Source organism: Drosophila virilis, chromosome 3, assembly GCF_030788295.1.
Source record: "Drosophila virilis strain 15010-1051.87 chromosome 3, Dvir_AGI_RSII-ME, whole genome shotgun sequence".
Taxonomy (NCBI): Eukaryota; Metazoa; Arthropoda; class Insecta; order Diptera; family Drosophilidae; genus Drosophila; species Drosophila virilis.
The window spans coordinates 18,789,680-18,812,725 of NC_091545.1; the positions used below are offsets into that span (position 1 = coordinate 18,789,680).

The following is a 23,046-nucleotide window of genomic DNA, read 5'->3' on the forward strand; positions in this document are numbered from 1 at the left end:
ACCGCTTGGCATGGCCATTTTGATTGCAACCCTGCGCATGGCTCACTTACAGCTGGGGGCGTGGCCAGGCACTCGCCTCGCGTGCTCAAAGACTCACTCAATTTGAGCGTGTGTGGTGAAGATAATGCGCTGCTGCTTTGAGCTCATTGCCTTGGGCCTGATTACATTTTGACCTTCTCTACTTTTTTTGGGAAATGTTTTTGTTTCTTTTGTTGCGACGTGTTTGTTGCATTTTTAATAGGCTACCAGGGTAGCTCATTAACAGTCTAAGTTGATTGGGTCTGCATGAGATTTTTAATTAAAAATATTTAAAAAGGAATCTGGGCTAGGCAAACTAATTATTATTATTAAGCATTTCTATTCGAATTCAACTAGATATCGTTACTTATTTGGAAAAGCTTATTGCCAATAAGTTTGTAAGCATGAAAAAGGTGGTGAAACATTCTTGCACCAATTGAATTATTGATGAATTAAATACCAAACTAGCTACTTTGGAAACCTTTCTTATTTATAGAATTATTCTTATTAACGCCCCCTTCTTGGCTTTATTTTCTTTCGATTATCTGTCTAACCTTAATAAAAGCATTGCTTATGAATGGAGCCGATGCTTATTAAAATGAGATACGTACATTGTTTAGCCATAAACATAAACAACAATTCAATTTAATGTAAATAGGAAAAAAAAAAACAAACGCAAGAACAAGCAGAAGACACGGCATAATCAATGTCGTCTGTCTGCTAAAAAACAAAAAAAAAGAGGATGACAATACCAAGAGAGGGCTCCACACATGCACATACACACGCACACACACACTCACACAGACCCACACGTATATGGACATCCCCAAAATAGACAGAAGCAACTTGCAATGCTCGTATATCAGCATTGGAATCCACCCAGCAAAACCTAACAACGAAAACAATTTGGTAAGTTTTCGAAAATTTGCTGCACAAGCGACGGCAATGGCGACTGTGTTGCTGTGTGTGTGTGTGTGTGTGTGTGTGTGAGTGAGTTGGAGAGAGTCTAATCCTGCGAGCGGGACAGCAATACATTTTGGGAAGTCCATGTACAAAGCTTAGAAATAGACAGACAATAAAAGCTTCATAAAGCGACATTGCCGCCATTTGGCATTGTGTGTGGGAGCGAGCAAGCGATAGACCATCCATGAAGTTTCTGTTGATTTTTATCATTTATCGATTTCGAATTTGTGTCGAGGGACAATTTAGTAGATCCCATACCCAGTGTGTCTGTCTGTGTATGTGTGTGTGTGTGTGAGTGTGCCTCTGTTTCAGCGCTCCCGGACATTCATGAGGTGTCAGTTGAGTAGGCGGCCTGCGGGACAACAGGACTACGGGACTGCAGGACTGCGGAACTGCGGGGCTGCGGCGCCTGCAGGCCAAACAATTTGATGGCCAACTCCACTGGCTGACTGGCTGTGTTTTTGGCATTGGCAGATTGGCATAGCTGGCCTGTCATTGTCAGCCCAAATGCCCCGACAGCGGAGTACATTTTTGGCCTGGCTGTGTAGACGACTAACCAACCAGTCAGTGTATATGGCTATTTATGACTCTCGCATATTCTTCTTCTCGTCATTTTTCACGTTTTCCACAGGGCCCAAGCTATTGCAATGCTGCTCGCTATTTATTGATCTCTGACTAACCTTTAAATGCAGCTTAGAAACTGCATCAAAGAAGCAGAGAGTGGTAGTAGAATATATATATTGGGTGGTTTTTCTTATAACTTAACTTGAGTCAATGAAAAACTCAAGCTCGAGCATTTTCAATGATTGGATGTTAACAAAATGCTCGAAGCAAGCCTTCAACTAATGACAGTTCTATGCTGTTTGGCAAACCAAAATTGAATATTCCTGTTCCAAACATTTCTCGAATGGGAAAATATGATTAAACGGCCCCTTCTTTCGTAAAGCACATATTTCGAGTATAGGTCTATGCAGACTATCTAGAAAACGATTCCAAAAGTCTTTGATATTAAATATTTCGCATTGATCTTTCTAATGAACCGCTCCATATTTTATGCAATTCCATTTGGTTCATTCATCTCTAAACTCAACAATAAAGCAATTAATCAATTTTATTGACGCACCCGACACAAACAAAGCGAACCCAAACCAAAGTGGAATTCGCAAACCCTAAGAGACCCTCAGCAGCTTGCAATTTTTCAGCAAGCGGATTAACAGGATCGGTAACTCAAATGATACACGAGGGACACGTACGGGCATCAGTTCAGTTTGTTGTGTGATACTGAAATTCTATTAACCTCAGGCTCAATAAGCGGCTTAAGAGGATTTACCTGAAACCGAGCGATCGTAACCCGAACGGGGCACGTAGCTCATATATATGGTATATGTATGGCATGCAGCATGTTCCATATAACATTTACCATACGCCTGCGCAGCTGGAACGAAATGCCAAATTCAAAGGCAATTCACACTCGTTCGTCAATTGCTGGAAGTTGACTTTAGGCGCGTACTAAAACAAAAAGAAAATCACAATGAGCCGAGACCAGGTCCTGAAGCGGAAGTGTGCGGAAGTCTTTGCTGAAAGGAATCGCAACGACAAAACGTGCCTGTTGCCCTTTGCATGAGTTTGCAGATTGACTCCGAAATAGATGCCAACTGGGTCTGCGACTGCGACTGAGGCCAAAGCCGGGGCCTGAGCATTTAATAATTGATGTTTGATCTGGAATTTCACAACGTAATACGGCGGCTGTTTACTTTGGAGCGTACGAGTCCGCTAATGGCTCGTCGAGGCAATTATCGGCGATATGCTAATGGTATTTTGAATAGGTCATAGTCGGGCCTCTCTCCCGCTCACTCTATTGGGCCATTGTTTGCACAAAGCTGGAGAGCCAGAAAAACTTTAAGTATGATAAATGTAGCTCCATTAGGCATGGATTCATACATATAAGTAGTATATGCGCACAATAAGATTTCGGTAGTGATTCCAACATTGCAACAGAGTCATTAGCGGCACATCCTAACAAGCCTACCCATGGACACTCGTCGGGTCTAACTCCAAGGTGTTGGCTCTACTTGTTGTTCTTTTCAAGATACTCGCAATCTACTCACCCCAAATCTCTCACATATGCATTCGTCAAGTGCCCAAAGCTCAGGCATTTATTATTTGGTATGCCTCATTGTTCCATCAACCTGTTTCTATTTCATTCATGACTTGTCCAAGTTTTGATTGACAGTTAATCAATCTTTGGATTTTCGTTGATTCTTTTCACACATTTCCATTCATTTCGGTTCCGTTTTGTCTGCACCTTGTTGCCAGAAGAAACTCTTTGAGCTAATCCTTTTGACTGCAGTCCGGAATATTTGACAGATTGCCGTCTGACTTACTGATTGACTCTGTGACTGTATAAGCAGATTTCCGGTGTGTGTAATTGTTATGAGCCCTAAGCCCTGCATCAATTGTTGCTCTGCCTTGTGGGTGTTTCTGAGCTGATTTTCGGTGCGCATTACGGATTATTATTGTTGGCCACTCGTTGTGCGTAGGTTTTACTGTACATAGCACTATTAACTGATTTATATATATGATATATCTGTGTAAAGAGAAATGCATATAAATGATTTGCATAATTAATGTAAAGTTGCAATTTGTTAGCTCTTTTCAATGGCTCTTTGCTAATTTGATTAATTGACCAAAGCTCGGATTAAATTAAATATCATTCTGTAATTTCAAAGCTAGATGGAACTATATAAAACAACTTTTATTTTAGATTAAATTCCACACAATCAAAGTAGTTAGTTATTTGTATCATTTTATCATTTTATTCTTTATCAATTTGAAATAATTAAAATTAGAATTTAATTTAAATAAATTTTACATAATTTACTGTAGTATTTTCTTTTTATCATCATCAATATTATATTCATGGGAAGTGGCTAGCACTCCGCATATTTATTCATATTTCAACACAAGTCTCTTCGAATCCACGAAATTACAGTTAAATTTAAAGGATGCTTCAGCTTTGCGGATTTTCTTGAAAAAAACTATCAAACTAAACATACAATATGTAATAAATTCAGTAACTTGTGTGACTTAAGACGACTTAGCATTTAGAGCCCGGTTATTAAATACAAAATACCTAAATTCTATATATCTATGTACTTTAAAAATAAACATAAATATTTACACACATACTATATATGAAACAAGAGGGCAAATCGAGGAAGAAATTAAGTTGCGTTGACTTAAAAGTGACGTCTTCAGAAGACTGTAAAGTGGCAAAACCTTTTTTTATATTTTCTTTGTTCTTGTTGTTGTTGTTGTTGTTGCTGCTGTAGTTCTTGTTGTTTGACTAGCTAATAAAAAACTGAAATGCCCGACAAATGTTGCGAACCTTTCGGTGTGTTCGAGTTTATTAGCTGGCGCTATTGTTGTAATTGTTGTAATTTTCTTGCATATCCTTTGCCGTTTGGTAAATTCGTTTTAATGACGATAATTATCCTGGTGCTGTTGCTGTTGCTGCTGATGCTGGGAGCTGCTGCTGCTGCGACTCCTTTTGCTTTGGACGGGTGCCTCGCCCATGTCCAGGCTCTCGTTGTCGCTATCCATGGTCTCGCTGCAGTCTCCATCGTTGTCGCCGCCCATGTCGTCCTGTTTCCGCTTGGCCGTGGCCATTTCCGCCGCATGACGTTTGCGCCATTTGGTGCGACGATTCTGAAACCAAACCTGTAAAATCCCAAATTGTAATGGAAAACTTTAGCAATGCGTGCGGCGAGCGTGTGTGGGTGTAGCGAGTGTGTGAGTGTGTGGCAAGGCAATTTAAGTTTTAAATAAGCGCAACACAAGTTTCGTGTGTAATTAGGCAGCAAGCAGTCCAGCAGAGCCCATGTGGCACACATTGTCAAAGTCATTAAGTCGAGGCCCGTCACCCATTTCCCGTCTCACAGCCCATAAGTCGCATCATCAACGCCGGTTAACCCTCAATTAAGACAATATTAAGCCCTGGACAGCGTTCGCAATGCCGTTGCCATTGCTGTTGCCATTGCCATTGCCCAACAGCAGTTACACAACGCAAAAACAGCAAAAACTATGCAAAACCATGACTAACATCTTTGGTTGCGCTTCATTTTCCGTTTTGCAACCGCCTCATTGTTGAACGCCGGCCCCTGGCAACATATGTTGCATGCCCGCCCAGCCAGCCAGCCGCTCGAGCTCGTTGCTCTCGGTCCCAGACCGAGGCACAGCCTGACGGGGGATTTATCTGCATAGGCCTAGACACGTTTTTTCCTGGCATGTGCTGCTGCAAAATCGGGCATAATTTCTACATTTGCTTGATGATGGAGCACTTTCACCAAATCAGGCCAGGCCTCAGCTCATCATGGCAAGCATGTTGTAGCTCAAGTCATAAACAGCGCTTTTAAGCCTCCATTTTAAGTACAATTAAACTATTTGATAGGCGCATATTGTTAGCGTTTTCAATTCCTTGAGTTAGTTTGGTTTGGTGGCGTGTTCTCTTAAGGTAAAACTGAGATTCTGCTCACTTAATGTTCAGTCCATATCCCGGATATTTTCATAAATACCTGCTAGACAGTTTATTGATGACATTTTATGCAAAGACTGTTTCAATAAACAATTAACTGTGCGGCATTTTAATGAAAATAATAACGTATACGTCCATGGCTTGCGAAAATCAGCGCGTGAAACGACCCAAAGGTGCAATTAAACCAGATACAACATAATTTACAGCTTCATTTGCACATTTGTGTAATTATTATTTGCAACATTATGCGAAATAAAAATACAATTATTATTTTTTCGTGTGCTACATGCCGCAGCCTGCCAAAGAAAGCGACAGAGGCCAAGGAGACCGGAGACCGGAGTCTGGAGGCTGGTGACTGAAGTTTGGGGCGTCTTTTTTGGCCCAGCACAGACAGGCAACAACAACATTAGTTGGCATCATTAAGGCTGCTTTTCATGGTCATTATTTTTTGGTAACAGCTGTGCCCATGTTGTTTGGGATTTGCCCGGCCAAAACGGGAGCTTGTGCCTGCCTGGTCGGGGTAGGTCTTTCGTTCACTTCGGCGTGGCAGCTTGGGCAGCAGCCCCTGCCGTTTGCGACATCATAACGATGGTGTATGCGTCATCTAGCACCCACTAAAGCATAGTTTCCAAGTGGAAGGCAACAGACTGTTGAATTGAAGACTTGTCACTGTGTTTGCACATGAGTTGCATGCTTAAAACCTTAAGAAGCGCTCCAAGAATTACGATTTTTTATCAAAATTAAATGGCATCAGCATCATAAGTTTCTCATGAAATGTGCAACTCGTAGAGGAAGACTTTCTAGTCAAGTCACATTTATTTTATACCCGATTCAAACGGAGCACTATCACAGGGCTTCCATAGAGAACTAGACAAAGATATGTGCCAGTTAGAAGAGTACAGGTACTTGTTACAATCAATTAATGTTATTATTATTTTCCTTTTGCGTTATAAATATTGCCAAAGTGTCTTGATCTGGCTCCGACAGTTTTAGTTGAAATATGCGCATCGGTTTTATGGCCACGCATGACGAGATCAAGATCGCCTTAGAAGCGAGGGAGCTATGGCAGTCGAGGAGACACACTAGGAAATTTATGACAGCCAACATGTCAAAGTCAATCAAATATTGTGGCAATCAATTTGACGTGGCAGCGTTACGCTTCGATTGGTTGCACGGCATGGGCTTGGGGTTGGGGATTGTGTGGCACTGGATGGGTTTGTGCACATGGATTTATTTATTGCGGCCAGGAGGCGATGCAGAGTTATAAAACATATGGCAATGTTTTGGTCAGTCGTCTGACGTTTTTGGCACCGCTGCGGGGCGTCCGTCAGGTGTCGGGTCCAGATAAGGATGAAAAGCGTTATGTAAATTTCATAGGAACGGATGTCAAAATCAAACCTTTTATTTTCGTGTGCCGCACTCCGGCACTCCGGCGTCCACTATTGTGCATTTGGTCTCGGCCTCGGCGATGGCAAATATATGACTTCTGGCCAAATTGGAAATTTATTTGTTTACGCGCGTCCAGTTCGTCGGATCGGGTCGCCCTGGGTACTTAAAAGTCATGGAAATTTACAGCATGGCTGCTCGCACACCTTTAAAACCCGTTGCCCGCCCCTGATTGACTGACAAGTTGCAGTTTGACCCGGGTTTTTTTCTTTTTCCTATTGGTTAACATACATTCTGTTGTTGTAGTTCTGGCTTTTAAGAGTGGCTCGTAAATTTTAAGCTGAACTACAGGCTCAACCATCCCTTTATATGGCGGTATTTATGTGAGTATATTTATTGATGTGAGTTTCTGATTTATTTGCGTTTTGTAGCCCATCAACGTAAAGTCGCAGCGCACATAAAATCTGTTTCTATTTGACTAATTGTGAGTCGAAAAGTGTGGAGCAATGGCGCAGTCGCTGATAGCGCTTTAAATGGGCGACCTCTCCATCTCATCTTATTGGTAGTTCTCCATAGAATTTCTCTCCATTCATTAACACACAATCAAATCCATTAGCTGGCAACAATGGGCCAGCTGGTATTTCGGGTGTTCTATACGATTCCCAAAAATCAATTAGACAATATTTCACATATCTGTCATAAGTTTTATGATCAGCCTGTCCCATTGTCAACTTGTCGGCTTGTCACTTGGCCACAGCACAGTTCCATCGCCTTTGCCCGATGCCATTGTCACTTTTGACAAGCGCTACGAATCGATTTGGTCTATAAGCTTTCAATATACCTGTGCTAATTATGCGGTGAGTGCTCAATAAAATTATATACTAAAAACATGTTATAGGCAATATAAGCTATAAACTAAAATTTAGTTAAAACATAATTTTAACCTTTGTTTTAGCTATACGTTTAAGCTTAGCTTCAAGTAATAATGCCATTTTATATAATATCTGCTATTTCTCTAAGTCGACTTATCATAAAGGCGAATGAACCTAGATGTTCATTTCCAGTTGGAAAAACATGCTTATTCCTAATTTATTCAACTCTATATGCTTCACTTTCATAGTTCAAATGTTTGTATGCAAAGTATATCAAATTACCTAAGCAATAACATGCTCTGAGGACCCTCATAAGCCACATGCCCAATCATTTCTCTATGTCGCATGTGTTTACATGCATGCACTCGACAATCATTGCCAAAATCTCATACATTTATGCAAAAGCTAAATCACGAAAAAGCTATCACAACGAATCATGCAATAATATTATGGCTTGTACTAACTACACAAGTCCATAAAGACGCAAAGCTGGAATGTCATTAATAATGGCCGCAGACGCTATAATTCACAGAATGAGACAGCAGGAGAGAGAGAGAGAGAGAGAGAGAGAAAGGGAGAGCGAGATATAAGAACGTACAAAATGGCGACCATTTGCATTAAATGATTGCTAAAATGAAATGTCCCTCATACGGGAGTAGGTTGAGTCTCTGTGCTGTGTCCAAAAACGCTTTTAATTATGATAACAGCGCAATTATTCTTGTCAAGATCATTTGGCATACGGCGAGCTGCAGCCACGCCCACACTTGAACACCCACACACAGGCACACACACGCACACAGACAGACAGACAGAGACTGCCTCTGACTGTTTTGCATTTTGTGTGTCTGTCATATTTTGGGGCTGTGTGCAGTGCTTGTTGTGTTTTTGTTTGTCAATTTGCATACTATCATCGTCATGGCTGTTTTTCATCTGGGTCTTCTGCAAGAGGAGCTCTATCCGGTCCGGCCGTCTGCCCACACGCCCGAACATGCACACACACGCACACTAATTGAATATGTATGAAGCGGATGTCGTCGTTGTTGCGTCCTTGCACAGAATTTAATTTACACTCACCCAAAAGTCATGCAGTCATTTGGCATGTCTATCAGACAGAGGCCAACCCAATCCTGCCCTGCACTCATCCATCCATCTCACTGACCATTTGTACTCGTCATCAGGCGCTTGCCTTTCCCTCTCTCTCTCTCGCTAACTATCCCTTTCTCTGTCTCTTGTTGTCCCTGTATCTGTTTAGCCCCTGCACAAATGACGCATATTTAGCTGCAGCTCAAGCCATCAATCCTGCGCTTCTCATCTCCTGCTCCTGCTTCCTGCCTCACAGGCTGGCTCTACATAGAAATATTCTCGTTCCGTATGCCTCACAATGCCAACGGCCTCATTCATTGGTAATTAATCATTTTACTCATCATAAACGTGATTTCTTATCACTCGCCTATCTCCTAAGCCAAGGCCCTGATTTGTGCACAGTTTTTGAAGGCCGAGGGCAGAGCTGACGGGGTTAACGGCGTGCTCTATTTGGACTTGAGCAAGGGGTCTGTAATAATTAGGGTCTACAAATTGACCGACAAATGGGAGCGTCTACTAATAATATTGCAATCCTGAAATATTGTATGTTATATAAGCTATAGAGGAAAATTTTCTCTCCTCCCAATTTGGATTTTGACGGAATTGTGCTATTAACTAAACGATTGCCGTTTTCTACTTTCTATTCTATTAGCTCATTCTTTTTACTAGAGTACTCAAGGTGATTCATAACTCATTAGTTTCTCTTTACGATGTCATCATTCATTTAAAAATCACATTTAGACTCATGATATCATAAGTTGCAACTGTCGCTTAGCTAAGCGGAACTCACCGCAAAACCAATTAACTACCCGGGCTTACGACTAATTTAAATGGCAAACCCAAAGAGATCCGAAAGCCGCGTCGCACACGCGACTTAGTGGCAACGGCAATGACACGTGCGTTTCTGGTGAGGATTACAACAGCGATGATGGCGTTGGAGATGGCGACGCCGCTCAACAAATTTGACGACACAAAGGATTTATTTGTTGATAACATTTCAGCCGAAGGGTGGGCGAAAAAACAACCTTCGGCGTAAACTTTAAAATAACGCGCACGGAAATGGTTTTTTTTTCGGGCTGTCAGGGGAGGGACGGACATGTGAACTAAGCCTTTGGGGCATAACCCACTGGGACAGGAAGGGCTACTGATACCCCTGTGGCAGACCATTGGCGCCATTTTGTTTTCGGGCTTCGGCAAAAAATAAACCAAAAATCCATGAGCTTTGCGTTTCAATAAAAATGCAAATTGCCACAAAACATCAAAGGCGGGGTAAAACTGGGCGGGGCTGGGCGGAGCGGTGATGTACGGACGGTTGTTCGTATCTTTTACCTTCGTGTTTTTTGTTTTTTGGTTTTTTTTTGTGTGTTTTTGAGCGAGATACCCGACGCCATTTTATGAGCTTTTAATTTGCATACACTCGCATGTTTTAAATATTACCCGAGGCTTACCTTAACCTGCGACTCGGACATTCCTAAGGCATATGCGAGCTTGGCACGCTCTGGCCCAGCCAGATATTTGGTTTGCTCGAATGTCTTCTCCAGCGCGAATATCTGCTGACCACTGAATGTTGGGCGGGTGTGTTTCTTTTTGCCATCCTTATCGCTGGATGGATGATGCTGATGGGATTGTGACAAATTGGCTGACACTGTAAACGGGTTAAAAGAATATTTTGTTGTTAGAAAGTTTTTGGATTATGCATAATTTCTTGGGTTTCTATTGAAATAAAAATATTCTTTCCGAAAGGGATAAATTGCTGAAATATTAGTTGTATCAGCTATTTTCCATAGCTCCAAGGTTGGTTAATATTGGATGTATTGCCTTCATATTATATCAAAACTGCCTCAATAAAAAGAAAACACGACAATTTAACTTGATGTTGCTTAATAACCTATCTATAAATATTACTCTCTGCAAACTTTTCAAATTTGTAAAATTTACGTTTAAGAGTCGTGTTTACAAGCTCCGAAAGTTGTCGCAGTTTAAATGATTTAATTATGAAACAATGCGCAATACCATAAAATGTATCCAGATTATAATGTCGTTAAAATAAAGTTGGCTAAGTAAAGGGGCCCGCGTCTGTTGTTATTGTTGTTGTTGTTCTTGTGTTTGTTGTCGTTGTGGCAAAGTTTTTTGACATTTATTAATTGTTTATGGTGCGCGTTTGGCGACAGCTGCGAATTGGAGAGGTGGTTGAGCTGAGAAAGCATCAGACGCTGTTGTGGTTTGTTGGGGTTGTTGTCGGCCTTATAGATTCGTGTCTTTTTAGAGCTATTCGACTGCGGCTAACACGCTGTAAACATAATTTTGAAATTGATTTCATCCAAAATTTGCAATCACCGCTAATGCAAATAATATAAATTATTTTTGGCAATTTATTTATGCATACCTTGGCTATGGTTTTCGCATAATAATTAGACACTAATTACAGTCATGGCGGGGCTCACAAATAAAAAGTAGCCAAGCACACGTTGCGACAATTAACAAACCCAAATTGACCACAGAATTTATGAGAGCCACTAAGCATTGGGTCCGTGGGGCCTCGGGCTTTCATTAAAATCAATTAGCCAAAACGACAACGACGACGATGACGACAAGAGGCCAATAAAAGCAGGGACCACGCCCCCCACTAGACGGGCGCTACGTGCAGCCCCCGCAGGGCTCGTAAAGGCAGTCAAGTGGACATGGGTCGGGTGGTGGTCATAAAATTAAACGGCAGCAGTTGACTCTCTCTCTCTCTCTCTAACTGTCTAAGTGGGTGGTCTGAGTTGTGGTACGGCGTAGCCAGCAGCCCTTATGTCGTGCTGTTGTGTGTGTGTGTGTGTGTGTGTGTGTGCTTTCAATTAATGTCACCCCATTATTAAATGATCCCTAATTATGTGAAATGATTTGACTAAATATGCACAGGGCGCGCCTGGCGCTAGGTAAAAAGGTAATGCCACAGTTGTACAGGAAAGCCCTGTGGGTGTTGCTGCTGGTGTGGGTTGGTGGGTTGAGGGTTGAAAATAGCTGCTTTGCCAACAGGGTCTATCTTTGTGTGGTCTTAAATTTATTTCAAAAAACAAACGCGCTTGACTCTTTTTGCTCATAACTATTTCCCTGCAAGCTGGAGTCCCTTTATGATACTTTGGTGCATTTAGTGTAATATTATTAATTTAAATTATAAAACTTAGAATGTGGAATGTGTGTGAGATGAGATAAAGGCGCACACACACACACCCATAGTGGAAAATATATTTGAGATAACGTGAAAAGTTTAAGCATTTAATATAATGTGAATTCTTTATTGGGAAAAGCGAAATGATATGGACAAAGTTGATTCGCAAAACTTTATCATATATAAAAATAATATATAAAAGGGTTTAAAAAGACAGTTGAAACCACCTGAATATTTTGCTATTGACAAAAGAATTTGGCATTTTCTTAAATTTCTTGCTTATTCCAAAACAATTGTTAAATGTTATTCGCAGCTTTCCCTCATTGTTTTGCAAGCTCAGCTCAGCTGCAACTGCACAAATTGATTGCAATGTGCGAGGACATAAAACAAAAAGCCAAATAGAATCGCTTCAAAATAAATATGTGCCATAAAATTTATTATATATTTTTTCGCAGACCATTCGCAAGCTTAACAAGCTAGCAGCAGCAATGCCAACAAACATACCACTTGTCAATAGGGCGACTACGTGGAACATTTCCGGACTTGTTTTGGAAAGGGAGGGCTAAGGCAAGGCGTGTTGGGGTTTAGCAACAAGGCCAAGCCTGGATCGTAACTAGCTTATTCCCCAATAACTAGCCGAAGAGTAAATACCCTTGCGATGTATTTCCATTATAATACACATAGCTGGAGTTTCATTAGAGTGATATAGTAGCTCAATCCTGAGTCTAGGAGCATAGTTCGTAGTTATAGAGGGACTAGGGCTTTGGATACTGATCAGGCATATCTCTTGGGGATCTGATAAAGTCCTTCCTCTAAGCGTTTGGTTGATAAAAAATTATGTAATACCTTCTACAAAGGTATCATAACTGTGTCAGTGATAATCATTTTTATCGCAAACGTGTGCCTTGTCTCCCTCTCCTCTCTCTCTGTCTTTTTTTATCCATCTATTGGGCCCGCAGCTGCGGCCCAAGAACCCTCATAAATAACCGACAAATATGAAGCGTTTATTTGCTCATGTCACGGCCCTTACGCAGTGCTGCAAAATGAAATGAATTGGCAGTGAAAATGGCAGCAGGCTCACTTTCTAGAGCGACCCCTCGCCAGTTCCCCCCCCCCCCCCCCCCACAAACAGTACCTTTTCCCAGCGACAGTTGTCTATAATCGCATAAGTCACCCTGTTGCCAGCGCTGCATTTTCACATCTCTCCTCCTTTTTTTCGGCTTTTGTTCTGTTTCAAATATTTTTTCGCCTACTTCTTTTTTATAGCGTTAATATTTTGGGTTTTGGATTTTCTTTTTATTCGGTATTGATATTAATATCGTGCGGCAAGGGGCGCGCTAGGTGGGCGTGTTATGTTTTGGCTTACTGTTGCCCTATTGAAAATATTAAAAAGTCATTTGTTACGGGCGTGTGGATCGAGGAAAGGTAGGCCAGAGCGCTTGCCGAGTTGACAATAGCAACTGTTGATAGACAACATAGCGAGACAACGAAGAGTGGTTGATATTCGTTTTTTTCTTTTTTAACTAATCTGATAATTAGCATAGATAAGTTACAGTAGACTAAGCCACGTCCTTTTTGATAGAATACGAATATATTTAAACAACAATTTGTCCTACTTCGTCAAACTTGTGAAGGTAAGGTTACATAAACAACGACAGACAAGCAGGTGCTCAATACCCCTTTAATGTATATATATATATATTGTAAAATATATCGATTTCGGTTAAAGGAAAGAAATCAATTATATTCTGTGACATTAGCCTTATGATCTTCAAGTTCGAGCGACAACATAACGAAATCGACTCGGCTGTTAATGCTTACCACGAATATATATCGCAGATGCCTGCCTTTGCACAACTTCAATGCACAGGGTATAAATAAAGACATTATGAATTCAACAACAACGTCTACCCCCGTTAGCATATGCTATTACATTTCTATAACGTACTATAACAATCTTGTAATATCCTTATGCCAATTACCCACATAAGCTCCCTCGCATGTCTGTCTATTGCTCATCTAAAACAATTGTCTCCATAGGTAGCGTCGCTCATTAAGTGTCCCTGATCTGTATCCTACCCGGTGGCTCCCGCTCTGGGTCTAGCTGGCTTGCATTGTTTTATGGCCTGTTTTATGGCCGATTATATGCTCAAAGCACAAGTTCTTTGGGTAGCGATTAGGAGGACGACACCGACACACAAAATGCCACTTGAATTTTAATTAAACGCAACAGCTAGAAGAGGTAGAAGCGCAGCCCCTGACTGTCTATCTGGCTCTCTCTCTCCCCATATCTCTCTCTATTTCTCTCTCTCTCCTGGCAGCAGTAACTTTTTATTTGGGCCTCGTTGTTGCTGTCTTCATTAAGCTTAATGAATTGTGTCAAGTGTAGACAGCGGTTTTGGTTGGTTGCCTCGTCGTTTGCTTGATTTTTTTGCTGCCTTTGGCTAAATGGTTATCTGCTTAGGACCGACAGCCATATAGCTGGCTGTATTTTTAGTTGTTGCTACCTTTTATGATACACTTTAACGCATGTTTTTTAGCCCATATTTACTTTCAAGTTAATTATTTGTTCGCAGCATGTGGCTTTACATAAGCGTGGATAGAGTGGCAAGAGCGCAAAAGAGACAGATTGCCGCACGAAGTAAACGTGTGAGAAATAACCGGACATATATATATATATATATATATATATATATATATATAGTGCTAGTGTTATTATAATTGAAATAATCCATAATCTGATTCAGAGATTGGTTAAAATATGCTTCAAACTCTATTTTACCTTCTTAATGGATATCAGACATGTGCTATATATATGATTATTTCGTGCATAAATATAGCTAAAGTCCGTTGAAGTCCGTTTTCAAAGATTTTGCTAATTTACGTTTCTAGTATAGAGTTAACAGACCTTTCTTCAATTTCATATAAATTCATGTTTTCTTGTTCAAGTAATATCCTTTATATTTTTTTTATAAACAAACTCGAGGTATTTGCATCTGAAAACCCTGCTCTAGCAGAAAATCGAAAGGAAACTTGCCTCGTTATTTGCCATGGATTCGCTTTAAAATAAGAAACTTCAGAAAAACATGTTTCACTTGCTAGTCGCTGGTTTTTCCTCATTGTTTTCACATGATTTTCCAGGCGTAAATATATTGTCATATATTCCGCACATTTACATAAAACACAACACAAAAACACAACATGAAGAGCGTCTGTGTGTGTTTGTTATTTACATAAAAATTGTATATTTATTTATATATTATTTGTGTATACATATTTATGACTGAAAGATGCCCGCCGATGTCGACGAATATGCGACAGCTGCTCAGCCAGACAAAACGAAAGGCGAAAAGAAAAACTTTTACCGGAAAAAGTGCCTCCGGTTGTGTGTGAGTGTTGCTCTATATAAATGTGGGGTATACATAGTATGTGGCTCGTATATGGAGTAGACGATGGGTGGGGCATAAGATAAAGGCAGACGCAGACGCTGCGAGAATATGTTGCCACATTATTATCTAGACGATGGCAAAGCGAACCTACAACAACATGAGCAGGCCCGCCGAGGCTGTGCAGTGTGCGGGGTATGCCAAAATGGGGCAGCTGTGTACGGATAAAAATGAGTGTGAGTGTGTGCGTGTGTGTGTTTATATGCTTGTAGGCTGTCATGTTAACAAGGCAGCAAAAGCTTTATGTGTACGTGTGTTGTGTATATGTGTGCTTGTGTGCGTGTGTTGTTTTATGGGGAAGCTGCGCAAACGACATCGCACCAAAAATGGCGGTCGTTGGGCTGCGTTCATTTAAATGTATATCTGCGCACAGAAGTATGCTATGCAATTGTTCAGCTACTTTGTTTTGATTTCTTCATTTTTCATTATTATTATTATTATGATTTGTTTTTGTTTTTCTTGTTGGTTATTGCACCTTATATTTGTTATAAGTTTTTCATTCATTCTGGATTCTTGATATATTTTTAATTTCATTTTCGCCACAATCAAAATAAAACAAGTTGTGTGTGCTCCGCCACGCTTCTTTTCATTATGACTAATAAATGCACATTTGCATTTATCGTTTATATTTATATTAATGTTTGCAATGCAATTCATTAAGTGCAATTACATAACTGTGAGCCGTATTGAGTTCAATGTGCTTTTATGGACGTGGTATCACAATTGTTTAAACAGTCGCCCAGACAAGGGCAGAACTTCATATAAAATCATTAATAAGGTTGTTATCAGTATCATCTATCGCATTGCGAGTCAATTTACTCAGTTGGGGGCATTTATAATTGGAAAGGTTAGTTATCAGGGTTTATTAAATGAGTAAATACAACTATCAGTAGCTGCGATATTAGAAAGTGGCAAAAAATTAGCTGGATATTATAAATAGGGAACATGAATGCAGTTAGGTGCATATAAGTAGCTGCCTAATATTTTCTTCATAGTGCAATAACAGCATAATATCTATATATGGGATTGGAAACTCTAAAAGTGTAACTGAAGTAAAGTAAATATAAAACTGCAATTTTTCATTTTGCACCAAAAAGGAGCTGGAGAAGAAGAAAAATAATTAATTGTGTTTTTTGCTTCCAACAACCCACCATTGTAACCCTTGATAATGTAAGCTTAATGCATTAAAGTGTTTATTGTTTTCTTCGGAATATATAAATCTAACTAACTATCTATAAAGATTCCCAGCTTTTGCAAAATTCTTAAGTGTTAACTAACTCTGCAAATGCAGTAGTTAATCAATATTTTTTGCGTGCTCTTAAGTCGTTATTTTATGTTGTATTTAAATAAGGTTACTGTGATTTATACACAGACAGCACATTATCAATTTCCTAGCTAGCTCCACTTGCGTCACTCTTGAGACTAGCTCAGCAGTGTTTGGCAAATCAATTGAAATAATATTTACCTAATCGGAGGAGCTATGAAACATTCCACGATACACTTCAGAAATCGAATCGAACACAAGGCAAACACAACAGAAGACAAACACAACATGCACGACAACATTTCTCTGGCGATCTCTGGTGATCTCGTTACTAATTCAATAAGAAAATTATGTTCGATTTCCGACTTAATGCCCAGCCGCAAAATGTGCACAGTCATTGGCGCAATTAAAAGGCAAACAGCAGCTGACTTCACTGACTCTTCACTCTTAACCACAACACTAAATCAAATCAAATCAATTGCCAATGCGAACGATCATTAACCACAGCAGCAACAGCAACAGAAGCAGTGGCCACAGGGGACAGGCGGTGCGGGACGGGGCTTTTAAATAAATAAACAATGTGAAAACGAGTTCGAGTTGGAGCTGAAGTTGGAGTTGGGCGATTACTTAATGAGCTTAGGTGTGAAGTGTGGTGTGTGGGGTGCGGAGAGGGGCGGCGGCTCAGTGCCTTATAAATAGATGTAATAATGAAGTAACCAGATCCAGATATCGTTACCCCAAAGCAGTCGAAAGATGCTCGAAAGCGTGCGAGTAAATTAATTTTTCATATGCTTTTGGGTTCGAAAAAAAAAAGAAAAAGAATTCTTCTTTTATGTAGAGTCATTGTCAGCTCTATGGATCGATCGTTGGATGCGTCGCTTCGATCGCTGATCGTGTTAAAGTGATTCCCTTTATTTTTATTATTTTTCTTCTGCTTTTTCATTTTTCTGCCAGCTCTTTTAATGAGTTGGACAATGCGCCATCGGCTGCACTAAGCACATTGGACTCGTCATATTGGTAATCACTTGAGTAGCGATCCATGATCATTAGGGGCAGCTGCCTCATTCGCTGCGCTTTGTTAACGGTATCAACAGGAAGTCGCGCTGCGCCTCAATGGAGACGGCTTGCGCCTCGAGGTGTGGCACTCATTGTTGACAAATCATCGGGCCCCGGAGGCCGCAACAATTGTAACCAAATTACGTGCCACCGTGCCACTGAATGCACTGATTGTTCGGCAGCTCCACGCGATGCCGCGCATGGCATCTGAAGTGTTGTGAAGTGCTCTTTATTTGCAAATTAGTGCACACATTCATATATCTGGCCAGCCAGCTATATTCACTTACTTGTATTCGATAGACGCTCCCGCCACGCTATCGGATTGGCCACCAGACCCTGCAGTCCGGGCCAGTACAGATGCGTGCGATCCACGATGTGCCCGGCGTGCGTCTTCAATGGCGTTCCCTGGCTCTGCGATAGATATTGAGCCATGCCTGCCGCAGCAGCGGCTATAGAGAAACGTGGAATGCCAGCTGTGATGAGAAAAAGATTGCATTAAGTTGAAATACATAGAAGATATTTAAAATCTAATCGATAGCTGAGTCTTAGTAAGCAGTTTCTCATATTAGAATACAGAGAGTCATTTTAAAAGTAACAAACTTTGCTTATAAATTGTATTGATAAATTCTATTTTAATAAAATCCATTGGATTCCGAATCGTAGTCGCCTAGTTTCTCGAAAGCCTGGCTCCTTTAGAAAACACATGTTTATACGTCAGAGAAGTCAGTTATAGATTTCATATTGTAGAATTCAAATCTAATTCAAAGACCAAGGAATTCACTACGTGGAAATACCATGCGCTATTTCCTTTCTTTTTAACAACCTATTTTCAGCTCATGTAAACCTTGAAAGTTTCAAAGTTCCAAGGTTCATCATAAATAAAAATAAGTGTTCTTTTTATTCTTATTATAGTCCCTCACATCTGCCAACTCATTGCGCTTAGAACTTCGCCCATCTAAACGATTTGAACCAATTAGTTTGCAGCTATTAAATAATTTGTCATAAGAGAACTAAAAAAGTTTTTATAGTTTACAATTGAGCCAAAAAAAAAAAAAAAGAAGAAACAAGCAACAAAATCAAATCAAGTCACATAAACGCCCTCGTTAAAATTAATTAAAAATTTTATGGTAAATTGTCAACGCCCTGTCGCATGCCCCTGTCCTCTAGCCCCGCCTCGCACCATGCCCTTCCACTCAGCCTACACCTTTTTTTTCATTACGAACAAATGTTGACCCACTCCTTGTTGGTCTGGTCGGCTCTGTCATGCCGCACAATTGGGCTACATTTAACTGTCAAAATTTGAAATCGTTTTAGTGAAACGGCAAAGTCATATATGTTGTACACCCCCCCCAGCCCACCGCACCGCCCGATTTTCGTGTGTCATTTTGATTTAATTACAAACAATTTGACAACTAATTGCTAAACGTTTAAGTATCGCATTACGCTTTGCGTCATTTTGCAATTTTGATATTATATGATTTTGGAAATTGTGCCCAATAAAATGCTCCCTACACTCTGCTTGGGGTAGGGCTGGGGAGGTTGTCTTCATTGTTGTTATATTTGTTGCTGTTGTAGTTGCTGTTGTTGTCATTTTATTGTGGAATCATGTCAAACCGGATTCATGCACAAAACATTTGTTGCCGGGCAATTTTCAAACGAACCAGTTTAGGAACCAATTTTTGGGGCCGTGCATAATGTCTGTTCAATACATTTACATTGCATAATGATGGGCAAATATACCACTTATGGCATTTTTAATAGGTAGCTAATATCTTAGAGAATCAAAAACTTGTCTTCTAAAGAAACTAAAGAAAATAAGACCAGCCATATCGCAGAATTCAAGAAATCTAAAATATAGCATATCAAAATATATAAATTTATATACAGCTGCATTTTTGTATATTTGTAATCACCGACTATTCTACTCTCTATTTAATTATAGCTTCTTCTTTTAAGATATTTAGTGTAATCCTGGAACAACGAAGTTTAACAAAATAAGTCAGGAATTATATTGGAATATATGTGTATATCTGGATATTCATATAGAAATAGGAAACATATTTAAATTCTAATAGGCTCATCAAATCAGTATATTCTGTCTGTTAAGATCAGAGTAACTTATTTTAATACAGCATAATTAAGTGCCAAGAATATTATTATCTTTTTATTATCTGGGATCTACGACCTTTGATTATGAAACTAGCTCTATTCCCGAAACTGTGATTTGAATCTGTCTTCATTTTAACATACGTAGACAATTATAATTTTCCTTTATCGATTTCCACTCACCTCCCGTTAAAGCACTTAGACCCGCCGATGTTACCGGCGGCGGTTTGGAGAGTATCGTATCGATGCCATGCGGATTGGCAGCGCCTTGGGTATTTGTTGTCGTCGAGCTGCTTGAGCTGGAGCCCGTCACGCGTTCGCTGATCAAATGGGAGTTGGGACTGTGCCCATAGACCAGGCCATTGCCGGAGGCGCCTACGCCACTGCCAGCTCCAGTGCCTACGCCTTGTGCAGTCTTCATTTCTGTGGTCATGGAATGCAGAGCCGCTAGTGGCGGACCCAGAAAACTCAATGGCAGCTTGTGCTCCATGTTGTTGTTATTGTTGTTGTTGTTGTTGGGATGGTTGCCAATATTGTTGTTGCTGTTGTGCAGGCTAAGCGGATTAAGGCCGCTGCTTTGATGCTGATACTTGCGACTGGTCAAGTTCTCTGGACTGTAGTCAGACGGCGGCGGGCTGGACTCGCTGTTCTGGCAGTGGTCCTCGCCGCCGCTGCTGCGTTGGCTCAATGCGAAGGATTTGGCGCTGTCGACGCCGGGACTGGAGTTGTGCTCGTAACGTGGCGAGGGCGACGATTCCGAGTGTAGGCGCGACGAGGCGGGCGGTGGCGTTGTCGATGGCGAATCCTCAGCAGATGATTTGGCCTCCAGCCGGGCGCCAACTGCGCCGCCGTGCGCCGCCTTCAGCAGCATTAGTGGGCTGTTTAGTCCATTGTTGTTGTTATTGTTGTTGTTGTTGCTGCTGGCATATGCCGCCGCTGCTGCCGCAGCACTGTGATAGTCCGCCAGCTGTTGCTGATAGTCCGCCGCGGCCATCGCATGTGCATGAACATCGGCAAATCCATTGCTCAGACCTGCGGCAGCCGCTGCGGCCAAATGATGGCGTGCCGCCGACGGCGGACTGCTCTGGGAGGCAGCCGCAAAACTGTGATGGCGCATATAGGGATTGATGAGATCCATGTCCGGATCGGTGCTGGGCGAGTGTACGTAGTCGAGGGAGGCACACTCCGGTGCGTTGGCCGGACTGGGACCGGGTCCGTCTGTGGGTAGGCGATGATAGAAGCTGGGCGGCAGGGCGAGATTGAAGGCCGAGTTGGCCGACAGCTGAAATGTCTGGGCAAGCTGCTTGGCTGCCGATGGTGTGGGGGATGGGTTGTTGCTGCTGCAGCTGCCACCCGCGGGCGTAGTGTGCAGAAATGGACTACCCAGCTTGGGATATTCGTTAAAAACGCGTTTCACTCTGAAGAATAGCCGGACTAGCTATGGACTAACTTATGCTTTTTTGGCAGTTATTTGTGGTCCTACGATCGCACAGGACTAAAGACTAAAGCTCAATTTTCTGTTAAGACTTTGGCACTTGACAGCGTACAGAGCTTCAGTTACAGAATCAACTCTTTCACTGGAAAACGCTTAGCACTCGAAAATTGAAGAACACGAAATACGGAATTTGCCAACTTTTCGTGGTCATCTACGAAATTTGATTCGGGATTTAGCCGCGCGCGTGTCCGCTTGTTTAGGCCTAAGACTAACGAATGATTTCGAAATTGACTCGAGCGACTTCACTTCGCATGGCGACCCGCAACGTGAAGCAATCTCAGCTGAGCAACCCTGTGCCGGTCCGCTTGCTGCTCTTTTCCACTCATTCAGACGCAGCATCAATTGCGAGAGTAAAAGAGAGAGAGAGATAGAAGGCGAGAGCCCCGTATGATCTGTTTCATTCTCTCTTTTAGTAAATCAGTTGGCGTGTGTGTGTTTGTACGTTCCACAATCAGTGTAAACATGCCTTGAAGCTGGAACGCATTGGCATTGGCACAAAACGAATGGGAATTTTATTATGTACATCATTAAAATCAACTATTTCGGATTGGATTGGAGCTGGAACTGGACTGGTTGCGTTTCAGAGCACTGAGAGTGTTTTGTACATGCAAGAGAGTTATCTCTGTGTTTGTGTGATGATGTCTGTGTGTGTGTGTGTGGTTGAGTGCATTCGCAATGTTGTTATTGTTGCTGGTGGGTGGAATCTGGTTGAGGCGCGGCCCGACTGTGAATGCTGTTTATTTGTTTAAAAAGCTATAAATATTAAGTGAAGCTGTAGCTGGCAGGGATTGAAAAAAAGGTTTTTTCATTTCTGGGTATATTCATTTAAATAATTACAATTTGTGCAATGGCATAATTAAAAGTAATTAATGTGAATCGGATGTGGAAATCGGAAAAACAAATAAAAGCGAATTGCTAAAAAAGATTCTATTAAATTCAATTGAATAAACACTTACAATCTTACGTCATAGACAATAAACTAAGAGCTATTTAACGAATAAAATATACATTTCAATATAAATAAATATACTTTTGGAGAACATTTCCATTAATATATGTGCATATTTAACTTTTTAATGCTCGCAAAAAACTTGAACTTTAACTAGGAAATCAAGTTTTATTGAGTATATAAACGAATATTTAATGAATTTTAGCTTTCCCATTTTATATTATATTATATTTTTTGTACGGGTTTCCTCGGCCGAACGTTATTTAAAATTAATTGTCTGCTTGTTCTTTATCGGCACTCAAATGCAAACAAATAAAAATAACTTAATTAATACGCTAATTAACATTTCAATATTATTATGTGACTGTGCCACGAACGACAAACGATTTACAATTCCCATATGCATATGTACATATACATGCATATTTATGTATATACGTATATACGTACACTACGAATAGCAAAGGCACACATACAAATACAAAAATTGCGCTTCATTTAATAATAAACTACACAATTTTAATTTACTCACACACAAAGGCGCAACAACAACGCAATCAACCGAAACGCAACGGAAACGAAACAGCGGCACATAGGCCACACCCACCACAGGCGCTGCACAGCTTCAGCTCACGAGCGAGAGAGAGAGAGAGAGAGAGAGAGAGAGAGGGAGCGCTGCAGCCGCCATTGTTTGTCGCGCTTTTATGTGTGTGTGAGCAG

General features: G+C 41.0%; 1 protein-coding gene across 1 annotated transcript; it reads right to left on the reverse strand.

The window, feature by feature from the left end:
* Positions 1-3,772: 3,772 nt before the first annotated feature.
* On the reverse strand, positions 3,773-21,318 carry HGTX (HGTX homeodomain transcription factor). Its single transcript, XM_002047845.4, has 4 exons — positions 20,066-21,318; positions 18,064-18,249; positions 10,305-10,501; positions 3,773-4,701 (listed from the first exon to the last, which is right to left on the reverse strand). Exons 1-4 carry the CDS (start codon positions 21,018-21,020, stop codon positions 4,459-4,461), a joined length of 1,581 nt encoding a protein of 526 aa, XP_002047881.2. The 5' UTR covers positions 21,021-21,318; the 3' UTR covers positions 3,773-4,458.
* Between the last annotated feature and the right edge of the window lie 1,728 nt (positions 21,319-23,046).

Coding starts and splice junctions, on each gene's coding strand:
- HGTX (XM_002047845.4), bottom strand. CDS start 21,020: ATGGATCTCATCAATCCCTATATGCGCCATCACAGTTTTGCGGCTGCC. Junction 18,250..20,065: donor TCTAAGTGCTTTAACGGGAG/GTGAGTGGAAAT, acceptor TTCTCATCACAG/CTGGCATTCCACGTTTCTCT. Junction 10,502..18,063: donor GGAGCGTCTATCGAATACAA/GTAAGTGAATAT, acceptor ACCCGTTTACAG/TGTCAGCCAATTTGTCACAA.